Source organism: Nylanderia fulva, unplaced genomic scaffold (genome assembly GCF_048542155.1).
Source record: "Nylanderia fulva isolate GAGA-0341 unplaced genomic scaffold, ASM4854215v1 Scaffold23, whole genome shotgun sequence".
NCBI lineage: Eukaryota > Metazoa > Arthropoda > Insecta > Hymenoptera > Formicidae > Nylanderia > Nylanderia fulva.
This window is the reverse complement of record NW_028190293.1, coordinates 1,758,802-1,772,040: the sequence shown is the minus strand read 5'-3', so window position 1 is coordinate 1,772,040 and position 13,239 is coordinate 1,758,802. Positions and strand designations below refer to the sequence as shown.

At 35.9% G+C, this 13,239-nt stretch overlaps 1 protein-coding gene across 1 annotated transcript in view; it reads right to left on the bottom strand.

Annotated features, from left to right (window-relative positions):
* LOC114932211 (putative NADPH-dependent quinone oxidoreductase VAT1L) overlaps positions 1 to 13,238 on the bottom strand; it is a 23,842-nt gene extending 10,604 nt beyond the window's left edge. Inside the window, exon 1 of the mRNA XM_029304370.2 lies at positions 12,553 to 13,238. Coding sequence (XP_029160203.1) covers positions 12,553 to 12,863 — 311 coding nt within the window. The 5' untranslated portion in view covers positions 12,864 to 13,238. The remainder of the gene's footprint in view (positions 1 to 12,552) is intronic.
* Position 13,239: the final 1 nt, after the last annotated feature.

The window sequence follows — 13,239 nt, the reverse complement described above, 5'->3', positions numbered from 1 at the left end:
GTACGAAGAGGCAAAGGCGCCGCGACGCCTAGACCGATGCCTGGCGTCGCACGCAAGGTACGACGGCAAAGCGTCGCGACATTACTCATCGCATCGTGGAAATATTTACTATCGGTATCTCCGATATGTGCGCATTTCAGCAAAAATCGTCAACGAATGTTGTCAAAAAGCTTGGTGACTGCGTCGATACATTATTACATTATTTATATTTCATTCTTTTACATATTTATTATTGTGGAAAATTTATTCCATTTAATATAGTATAAATAAATAAAATAGTTTAATAAATATACAATTTGTATATTTCTTTGATAGAATTTATTAAATTCTTACACGGAGAGAATTTTTTCTTAGAATTACTCTAAAAAATCATAGTAATCGTGGGACAATATGGTATTCGAAAAATTTTATAAGAGTTTCTCTGATTAATATTTACCACAATAAAAAATATTAATATGTACATAATTAATTTTATTATGTACATGGTAAAATTAATTAAATATATGTTTTATCTTATTGTGGTAGATATTAATTTCTTATTGTAATAAATATTAATCAGAGAAATTCTTCTAAAATTTTTCCAATACCATATTGAGGGAAAATTCTCTCTGTATAATAAACTTATAGTAAATATTTATAACAATTTTTTAAGTAAATAATTTAATATTTTTTGTAAATATTTTAAATAAATTTGATAGAGAAACCACTTGCTTGTCTTACAACGCATTCGCAGCTTCCTGTTACAGTTTGTTAGCCTGATTATGAGCTTGAGTGAGAAACGAATTTTATTTTTGACGCATTGCTAAACATACAAGTTCGGTTGCACTATGACTTAGCCACGAGATATGTCGTAAATTGTTATCAACTCTGGTGATACACCACGTAATTTCCTGGAGTACCAGGCACCATGAAATGAGTCATCGTGGACTCGATGAAGTTTCATCCAAGGTCGGCGAACGTATCACAAATACCCACGCAAGCTTCCTTATCGTGTGTATATCGCGGTAATTTTTTTTATTAATATTTCATTAAACGCTCTTTCTTTCCCCCTTTGTGATAAATGTACACTGAATAATTATAAAACAAAAGGAATTTATAAGATGTAGGAAAGCAGCGATATTTCCAATAATAAGAAAATACGTGACTCATTTGTAATATGTGAAGACGAATAGTTTCAGCGTTTCAATTTACCAGCACATAGATGCGCCGCAGCTGTTGCGTGTATATGATAGCTCCGTGTTTTACCGATAAGCGTAACGAAGGAAATTGTGGTCGAGAATACAATATATATATATATATATACTACAGAAAACAAAACTTCGCCGAACGATTTACGTAACGACGACTAGACGTATCGATCGTAGTTACTCCTTCCGAACAATCGAATTTTAGGGGCGGGGATTCTCACAAAGTGATAAGACTGAACTCTTCGACACAATCGAATTATAGCATCTTCGATACTATCAAAGAGTAATAACCGAGGCGCGTGTAATTAATAATCACATTATGAACATGATATAACGAGTTTGTAGAGATTGAATCTAGTTCATACTAACACTAATTCTAACACATTACATTATATCAATTTTATATGAATAGTTACGACTATCTGTCTTTTATTTTAGAGGATTTATTTCAAATAGTTGTCCTTTAGATTTTTCCAAGACTCAATTTTGTCCTCCTATATTTTAAAAATTGTATCCTTTTATTTTTTATTTAATGTATTTTATGTATATTATTTAATTTATTACCTAATGTTGTAGTATTAACAAGATAATTTATACATGAAGAGAATTTGCTCTTAGAATTTACCCTAAAAATTATAGTAATCGTGGGACAATATGGTGTATTGGAAAAATTTTATACGAGTTTCTCTGATTAATATTTACCACAATAAATAAACAATATTAATATATGTACATATGTAGTAAAATTAATCGAACATAGTTTCATCTTATTGTGTAGATATTAATATTTTTTATTGTGGTAAAGATTAATCAGAGAAATTCTAATAAAATTCTTTCAATAACATATTGTCTTCTAATTAATTACCATAATTTTATATAAAAGATTTTATATATCCGGAATCTATTTAAGATATCAAGGGCTTATTTCAACACAGTCGAATCAGTTTCAAACTATAAGAATAAGAACGTAGACTTCTGATAATTACAAAATTATTATTTTTTTTTGTATATTGACCTCCACTTTGGCAAACCGATTTGGAAATATATTGAAACAAAGTCCTAAAATTTTCAAATTTGTTTTTTTATCTTCTCTTAGAAAATCTAGTCACCGTAACTATAGTTTGCGATACACGCGTGCACGTTCAATAAAACAAAATACGCGTCGAATACGGGACTTTAATGCGTGGAAATCGCGCTACTTACGCATCATTTACATCAAGCTGCATCGTACAACCGCGAACACGTCCGCGCTTTCTAGCGAGAGGAACGTATTGAATTCAATGTAACGAATAGAGAAATACAATGCAATGTGTGTATATATGTGATTCCATTCCGCGGTTTATTGACAGGTATAAGCGAACGCACAAACGCCACGGCAGCGCGTCGGATTAAGCCGATTCTATTAAATTCTGCCTGTCGATGCGCGAAATATTCCTGCCTGTCGCACAACAGACTTATACACACATACATATATATCCGTATATATTCGCACTTTGCGGTCGCAGGGCGCGGCGAAAAAATACACCGAGTTAAAATTAGCGATCTTAAATGGCCGTAAAAACAGCGCGGCTTGCACTTGTGACAGGAGATGAGAGAGACGAGGGTCGTCGCAGCAATTAATATACCAAATGTCTTTGCACAAAAGCGTAGCAATATACAAAGCGTCAAGCATAAACTCTTCTCTCCCCTCTATGTTTTAACATACTGGCTTTGGTCCATATAATGCACACTGCAGTCGCGTAACCGCAGTGTAATGCATACGCAGGTTGCAACAGTTCGTTTAATTACGTTGTGTAATTACTCGAAAAACAGGAAAAAATTTCAAGAAAAAAATTCTACAAGAAAAGTTGCGTATATTTGTGTTCTACGAAGTAACAATAATAGCACGGAAAATAAAAATTAGCCACCATAGCTTTTAGCTGTCCCTATGTATTACAACCTAAAATTTAGTTATCTAGCTAGCTAATATTTTTAGCTATAGAATTCTTCGTTAAACTGTAGCTAAAAATATTAGTTATTAGATTTAAATTTTAGCTATGGCAACTAATATATTTTTATAGTTATAGTTTAATGGAGAATGATATGGCTAAAATTTAACTATATACATATAATGGCTAATTTTTTCGTAAGGTCGCGCGTAAAATATATTTTTATCTGCGACCGACATATAACTATATATCGATATTTTGCATAGCGAATAAATGTTCGACGAGGCGCCTTTCAAATTCTCGCTGCAACCGAGTCCAATATGCTATCAGTCGTTAATATAAACTCGTCGAGTGCACAAATGCGACAGTTAAACGTAATGAAGCGAACGAAAACATATTCCGTCCCACAAAGATAAAAGAGCGTGTTCGGCGACAAGCTCCCGATATGGCATAATGAAATTCTGGTCGCGACCCGTTTCATTGTCGCATATTGTCGTCCGCCGACTAACAGCTACTGCGCAGATAACGCTCGTGTATTACATGATTTAGAGCCGATCGCGCGTCACGCGAGAAGCTTTCATTCACCTTGTAAGACACCGCATTAACTGTCCATTACTTTCACAATTTGTCGTACTTAGGGTCGTTTCCGCTCCTTCCGCTCGCGCCGGAGCCTGGAGCTGTGGAACAAGCGGCGAGAGAGAAACGATCCGTTCCGGTCACCAGCAGAATTTCTGCGTACCGTTTCATTAACCCTTTCGACGTATCCAATATATGTAATATAATTGTAATTATCGCGGAAAAAAATTACCTATTATAGCTACATTTTTGCTGTCTCTATATATTACATGAAATTTAGTTTAGTTATATGACAGCTAATATTTGTTAGCTGTAGAATTCTATAGCTAAAGAATATTAGTAAAATATTACTAAAATTTATGAGCATGATAATTAAATTTCAGGTTGTAACATATAGGGATAATTAAAAAGCTATGTTGGCTAATTTTTTCCGTATACGCAATAGATAAAAAGCGAGAGAAATAAATAAACGCAACAATCAATCGGAATTTATCAGTCTAATTTCACGACTGCTTGAGCATTTGATAGGTATGTGGTATCGAGACATTCCATCGGTATGATAAATTTGGCTAATTTTAGCAGTATGAAATTGAAAAGGCTTGGTCAAGCGACGTGGGTCCTCTGTTCCTTCGGTAAACCAGCGAGTTTTACCTGAAGACTTCGTCGTGGGAACCGGAGTAACCGCGTTTCGGCGATTCGCTCCCGTTGAGGAGGCTTGAAAAGGTATTCGGGTACAAGGACAAGACGCGGGAAAAGGTTCAGAAGTTACGAAGCGAAGAAGTTCTCGAAAACTCTCTTGCAATCGCTTAATTCCTTTAAATTGCGTCGAATTAAGGGGAATAATTTTCTCCATTCTTGGCAAGAGGCAATTGAACGGACGGACGGGACTGGACGGACTCGACGACGCGACATGCAACGCACCCCAGGGTCGCATAAAGCCGCAACACAAAACGAACGTAGAAACACGCACGGTATACAGGGTGTCTCCGAGAAGAACAAACAACTCGAGTTAACAAAGAGCTGAATTTCCCGCAGATGAAGCATTAAATCTCTGCAATATATTTTAATATGCGGGCGTTCGCAGTTGCCCTCCTTCCCTGGAAAATAATAATCCTCAGTAAAATAATAATTAAAAATTTGCTCTCCTTTTGAATAAACACTGGAATTTATTTGCATATTTAATACAAAAAATTAAAAAAATTTAATTTGCGTATTTAATACAAAAAATAAAAAAAAGTAATTATGTCCTTCTGCGGAGACGATCATGATTGACGTCGATGAGTTACTGAAAAATTCTCTTAAAATGCATCGTTATACGTCGTTTAGGGAAGGAAAGTGCAGTCGGTCGAAAACACCCCGTATACAGGCGTTTAAGGGTAGGAGGGCCAGACGTCGCCCTTTAACCGCACGTTTCCACTACTACCTTAGCCCGTGAACGTGTGTTATCGCGTAGATATACACGTCAATCGATCGTCGGGGAAGACATCGAGGCGCCTACGAGCCTATAATTGTATACGATGAAATCAAATGCACGAATCTCGCGTGACTCACAGATGATCGGAGCGAACGTTTTCGTTCGAGTGAAAGTGCACCCGAATCGCCACTGCGGTATTTTCCATGTGCACGCGTGTCAGAAAAAATGTCGCGTTTATACATAACACGATGAATACAACATGTACACACACGACGATTTGTGTCGATATCAGTAATGTCGCCTTATCTCGAAACGTTGCGTAAAATTTCCAAGTGACATTTCGTTTTTCTCCCTCTGCCACATCGAAATGTAATTTCATATACAGACGCGTGTGTTTTCTTAAATATTTTCTCGATTTAAAAAGGCCGACATTATTGATGAAAAATTACGGCAGAGATAATGTAGGATATATAGTATCCCGTATAAATATGGAATATTACGGTCATCTTGCGATATTTACTTTGCAGAGTCGCAGGATATGCACTCGACGTTTAATATCTCCCGCGTTTAATTATATTCGAAATAAGCCGGGGGCTTTCTGATTTCATTAACCTAAATCTTCAACGTGGGAGAAAAACGAAGGCTGAAACAACAACGAGAAATATCGTAAATAATCCCCGTGGTAAGAATAAGAGGGACGAATAAATGTAATCTTTTATATATGCGAGCGTATAATTGCGCGTTGAAACCCGTATGATTCACAAATGTGTGTACATGTAGAATGAACACCGATCGAGATATCGGGTGAAAATTAATGGTACGAAGATAACACTCAACATATTTATCGTGTTACATCATCGAACGAATAAATTCGATATCGAAACTGTCGAAAACAGCGAGGGAGAAAGAGAGAAAATAAAGAGAGAGAATCGGAGTTAATCAACCCGGAGAATTCATTCTCGGTGAAATGGCGCAATTGCTCGTCTTCGAGAACAAAAAGACACGGCCGAAGGTTAAGTTCGCCGACTTAAAGAAATAAAAAAAAATAATAAAATAAAACAAATACGAGTATGTGAACGCACTTGAGTGAAAAAAAATGGCCAACAATTATACGATGAATGACCGTGCAGCGACGGAGTTATCAATTGTTTTCAGACAGAGGATACCGATATAGAAGTTCTTTGTTGCTTTTTATCATCTCTCCCCGATGAGAGAGAAAGAGGCTGCTGCACTCTTTTACAACACCTCTTCGATCTACCGTATATGTATATAGGTGTGCGTGTGTAAGACTCATCGAGGATTATACACTTCATAAAGACATATTTATTTAAAGAAGATATTTTAATCAATTTTTATAATATCTAGTTTTTTTTCGATATAAATTTCATTTAAATATAAAATTAGTTAATTTAATTAATAAATTTGTATAAAAAATTTGGGATAATCTGTAAGTTACAATTAAAATGTAAAATATCAAATAAAATGTAAAATATAATAAAGTATTAAAATTGAAAAAAAATATGGCGAGTCGTGCGAAGCGAATCGCAATCAGGCAGATGTAACGGTGAGAAAAGTACGTCAGTTATGTATGTACGTAAGGACTGACGTTACTAAAGGAGAGGTCAAAGCACGGATTAGTTACGCGTTTGTGAGGATATACAGGTGTGATGTCCGCTGCAGAAAGGGAAATCTAATTTTATAATATGGTGGTTTATTTTGTTTGTGTGCACCCCGACGTTAGACTCTTATAATATTATGTAAATAATTATTCAAGATAAAGATAAGAGAGAAAGAGAGAGAGGTATTTTAATAACAAGGTTGTTATTTGCAAACAAACCATTATAAAATGAATTAGATATCGAAACAGCTGACAGATGAATTTCTTATGTATACGCGATCAATACATGAGCGGGATAAGTAGATATAAAAAAAAGAATCAAATGAAGACAACAGCTGCTGATCCAAATATATACGTACGTATACTGTCATATTGTTTTTATGACTCACTAGCGTGGCACGAACGCATTAATGTACGTGTCGCTTCTATTATTGCAAGCTGCACGATGTATTTCACAGAGTAAATAATTCTTGCATCGATTCGACAACATGCATTCACGCGAATTTTCCTATCTCATAATTTTATGATACATATTTAATTTCCATTTTTTTAAAGCCTCGTCTGATTGATTAAATCTCTACTATTTTAATCGATTTGCGAGGAAAAACGAGATCACAGATATAAATAAAATCAAATCAAAGATATGAATAATAAATCGTCTTTGTGCTAAAATGTCGATCTGTCATTACGATCGATGATTCCTACCGGTGATTCTCATATAAAAGTTAGCTGACGCATCGTATTGATTGCACTTATTGACTGAAAAGGAACAGAAAATACTTGGCGTAATCTAGACGATAACCCGAGACAACGATTAGCCGACTGGCTTCTTCGTTTACCATAGTTAGCGATATACGCATATAACGAATCATATATAATATGTATATATACACAGACGATGAAAAATTCTGTCACGGGCAAATTGCGGTGAAGCGGTCGCTTCTACATATTTTAAGATTCGGTTCGCGCAATCTCGCGAGTTCTCTGGCTAATATACCATTTTTTTTGTTCTTGTGCATATCTCTGCGTGCTCTGTGAAATTGCATGCGTCGTCGCAAATATGCAAGCGGAACGATCATCAGATATACATGTTTCGCAATAGAAACGGGAGAAACCTGCATGCCACACAGAGAAACGTAAACATCACAAGCGGATGATTTACACACACAGTATCCCTTCTCAACTGACATAAAACGCAGCGCAAATTTGTCTCTTTATTGTCGAACCGTTCGCCAATTGTTATCGCATCAACGTTTTAACCGCAACGTTTTCTCGCGGTAATTAAAAATAAAAATTAGTCGACGAAATTGCCGAGATAAAAAAATAATGATTATATACATATATATGTATTGCACGTGAAATTTATTTTTAAATTTTTGACATTTTTTTCCGTCCGTGTAATAACAATGTATATAAAAAAAATGTAGCATGATTCACCCGACGATACGAACGCACCGATAGATCTATAGGATGTCCGTATTGATCGAACCACACCCGTATTTCCTACACCCTCTATCCTAGCCTCCCTTCCGCCCTCCCATTCCTTGCACACACGCGGTTGTCAACGTAAATGCGTGCGCATAGAAATCGGATGTAATCGTTTTTAGCCGAAAAGCTCCAACTCACGCATTGATTTATCCGTAATTTAATTGCAGAACAAGGTTGTGGCCAATAAGCTTGAGAAAGGATAACAGAGAGCGGAGGGAGATGTATGATAACATTATTATTGGGGTTAATTCGAAGATTTCTTGTACGTCACGATACTACGATCGAATCTAAGATTGTCATTATTGCCAATGATCTTTATCAAAGCGCATTCCTTTGAGATTAGACTCGATGTTAACAGTAGCAGGCATATTTATGCACTTAATTATTTTCTACGCGAATAGATGAAACATATGTATCTAATATTATTGAAAATCGAAGCTACATAAATCGTGCAAGAGACTTAAATTATTTGAGATTTAATCAAGGATCCAGCAAGTATAAAAGCTTTTGAGAATTCAAAAATCTAAAGAAAATTAAGAGAGAACTTGAGATTTCACAGTCTGCGAATCTGAAAAGGGGCTCAACGAGTAGTATCTTACTTTAAGTTTCCTAAGACTTGAAAATCCCATCCAAGCAATTAGAAATTCAGATTCGAAATTTTTTCGTGCAACGCATAATATTTAAAAAATTGGGGAAGGATTATTTTTTTCTTGCGTAAATATATGAAATACGCTTTTATAATATATACACGGAAAAAAATTAGCTACTATACTTTGGCTAATTAAAGTTTAATATTTTTAGTTATATAGTTAAAAGGAAAATTCTATAGCTAGAAAAATATTAGCTATCAAAGCTAAAATTTGGGCATAACAACTATAAATTTCATGTGTGATGTAAGAACAGCTAAAATTTAGCTACAGTACAGCTATAGTTTTTTCTCGTGTAGGAATTAAGTCTGCATATGCTATATGCAAATAGACGGTGCGTGAATGATCGGGACGATATTACGTGGATATTTGTACGTAAATTCCTGGCATATATTCGGAATTTGTGTGGATGAAAGCTCGCGCTCTCGCGTTTTCGTATAAGCATGCTTAAATGAAAGGCACCATTGTATCTGTCCCGTCAAGTTTATCATGCTAATGAGGTCTTAATATCGCGTTATGGGAAACTTTGAACGGATACCATTCAAAGCGATACACCACCCCGATATCTATATTCCTCTCTCTCTCTCTCTCTCTCTCTTTCTTTTTCCTCTTTTCTCCTTTCACTTTCTCCCGTATTTTAAGGCGTTTTCAAGACTCGTCTTTCATCGGGTTTACACACCTTTTTTTCCTATCGCTTCCAATTTCTTTCAGAGAGACGCGTTGGAAAAAAGACTTATTCGCAGAATGTAAAAAAAAAGAAGATTACAGAATGTCGGGTGAACCATGTTAAAATGATACCTCGAAATGATACTATATATACTATCTCACTTCTCTCTTTCTTAGAAAAAGAAACGATCGAAGAAACTCGAATACATTAATGCGTTCTTGGATCTGTTGAAGTTTAAATTTCTAGACAAACCGGACAAAGTCTCTTTCAGACGCGTCTCTTTTGTCAAAGATATTTATTATACATAGAATAAGGTTTATCGCGCTATTTGGATTTTACTGTCTCCCTATAGAGACGAAAGGAAGAACTGTTTTATTCAGGAGCAATATATTGCTCCTTCGACTCCTCATTCTACACGAGTAATAAAGAAAAAAAGATACACAATTATGCCTGCAAATATGAATGTTTATAACAAACATTCAATGTAGAAAGGAACATTTAAAAAACCCAATTTTTTAAATATAAAAGTCAATTTTTTGCAAAAATTAAAAATTTTGACTTGAAAAATTGTATCATTAATTATTTCAGTAAATGATCGGAGATCAAAGCTAAATGCTATCAAAGTTCATTTATTTTTTTATCTTCTAAACATTTAATCATATATTCGATGAGTAATTTATTATCAGATCTCATATAAAAATTCTATCTAAATAACAACGAGAAATTAAATAATAAAACAAAAACGCGAACTGTATGTAAATGTATTTAAAAAAACGTATTAATTTATATGTTCCGGTATAGCGATATGCGCTTTTAATATTACTTCCACTTTCGGACGCGACATCTTAAATTCGACGTTTCCTGCGACGAATAACCCTTTCATTACAAAGGGCATATATATATATATATATATATATATATATATATATACGTCCAAATGGAGATCACGATCATATGTGAGGCGCGCGTGAATGCACGCTCGACTAAAATGGAGAATGCCTCGGGCTTGCAAGGCAAAGACCAATTTGGCAAGGGAACGATTGCGTTTCGATACACGTTATTGCTCGAATAATTATCAAAAAATGCATTTAACGTATTAAAATTACATCTAAGATTATTCGCTCTCTACTATATAAATTTATATTTCTTGGAAATACGTGATTAGACAAAAGAGTAAAGTCTTAATTAAAGAGAGAGGATCGAGTGTGTGTTTTTCATCTCTATGAGAGAATCTTTATTTTCTCGAACGACGAAAAAATAAAAAAAATAAAAAAATAAAAAATATGCTTGTACTAACGGAACGACAACTGAACGGCACTTTATTTAGCCGTCTATCTCATCGAGCGCGACGACGGGGGTGCGCGCGGCTTTAACGAACGTGTCTGCAGCAAGGCAGACAAATTTATTCGTCGTGCCGGCATTGGCAGCGTGATATCTTTCTATGGGGGCTATTTTCTCATCAATCCCAATAGCTTTTATAAAACGTGACTCACGCGCGAAAAGGTCGCGCAAGCCTTTGGCAAATCCGACACATTCGCCATCTCCCCCGGTGCACCATCATCGCGAACGTTTCTGGTTGTTCGAGATAAAACCCAAGCCTCGATACGATACGACGCGCAGCAAAGCTCGATATTTCTTTCTTTATATAATTGAAAAATCAAATTGATCACGCCTCGCCTCTCCGTATGTACGTGATAAATAGTCGGGGACTGTATTGTGATTTATACGATTCAATTTACGCCATATATCTGCGTTTCGGAAAATTGATCGATTGATCAAGTATTGAATAATGATACATGAAACGAATGGATATTCAGAGACGATATTTATTATAATTTTATGAAAAAAAATGTCATACGACTCCACGTTTAACAAATCGCTTGGATCACGTTTTATGCTTTGTGTGAAGTGAAATGAGTATCAGGGTGCTCCGATATTAAAATTAAATGCATATTAGAGTATCTTGAACGATTACAACAGTGCGATTCAATAATTGTAACATAAAAAATATTTAACGTTAACGTAAAGATTAAAAATATATAATTTTTATCTAGCGAGACGTAGATAAGCTCGTAAATCTATTTTCCTTAATTCGACTCGTTTAAGCATTTAGGATCATAATTAGTTAGCCTATTATATGTACAACCCGCATATAGTCACAAAGAATTTATATTTAACGCGGTGGGAAAGTGGAGAAATATTTAAGCCAAACATTCCGGAGAATTTACGTTGATAACGCTCGACAAAAGAACGGAAGTTATTCTTTCAACACTTATATCCGACGACATAATATAATATAGAAAATTTGATCGCGAAGGACAAATTCCGGACCGTGCCGCACCCTGTTCGTGACAAAGAATCCCGACAAAAGTTTGTACAGTTGTCGCTCATTTAGTTCTGAATATAATTTTTCTCGAGTCTTATAAAATTACAAGTTGTAAAAAAAAAGATTCGCGACATGTATAAATTAATTATTGATTTTCTGGCATAAATTATATAAAATTTTAGAAATTCTCTTTTATTTCTCATTATAAAAAATAATTAAAAAATAAAATATATCTTTTAATTAAAAAATTAAAAAAACATCAAGCTTAATTAGGTAGATAAGAAAATTATCTCAAGAATTTGAAATATTAATATTATCGTATCAGTTTTATATATGTACAAATTTCTGACACAAACATATAAAATTTGAGGGATTTTCCTTTTCACCTCTCATTATAAAATAATTAAAAAATAATTTAAAAATTATCAAGCTTAATTAGTTAGATTAGAAAATTAGGAACATTAGCACCGTAAATGATAATGGCTTTTAAGCCCGGTGAATACTGCTGCATAAATTCGAGGCGTTCCAGTAATTTAATCCGAAAAAATATGGCTCCGAAATATATTATACACCGTTCCACATCTAACGATTCGGTATAATAGGTAACGGGGAGAAAATATGCGTCATCGTGCTTCGATTGGTAAAAACAAAAAGCGGACGAGTAAAAAGTAAAGCGTGTATAGAATAGAAGCTAAACTCACCAGGCTTTGACGCGTATCTGGACCTCTCCCTCGCCGAGGGCGGGCTCCGGTTTTTTCAGGGCCTTGACACTTTTCAGGCCGCCGAAACCGTTGAGCACGATCGCCCGCATGTCCTTCGGCTCCGGAGTAGTCTTCTCCTCGCCGTTCTCCTTCGGTTTCTCGCCTTCACCGTTCTCCTCGACCTTCTTCTCGTCTTCCTTGCACTCCTTCGTCGGCTCCTCCTTGGCGGCTGGCGGCGACGCCGCCGCTGTTTCCTGCGGCGACTTCTCGCCCTCGGCACTCGGGCTCGTCTCGTTCTTGTCCTCTGCCATCTTTATGTCTTCCTTTTCGCAGACGCCCTGAAACTTTGAAGCTCACGCGACGTCCTTTACCGCGAGACTGAGACTGAAAGAGGAGCGCGCGTTCGAACGTCCACGAAGCGACAAACGGAGGAGACGAATGGAAAGAGAAAGATGGAGAGAAGAGAAAGAGAGAGAAAGAGAGAGAGAGAGAGAAGAGAAAGGAGGGAGAGAAAGTGCCCGTTTGTGTGAGTAATCCGTCCGACTCGGGCACCGTATATCGTTTTATACAATCCGGCACGTACGAACTCCACGGAAGTCGCCGTCGTTCTGTGTCCACTGTACGAAACGAAAACCGCGAACCGCTCCGCTTCGTTTCGACACTATGCCGGCCGGTAACGCGCGCGTT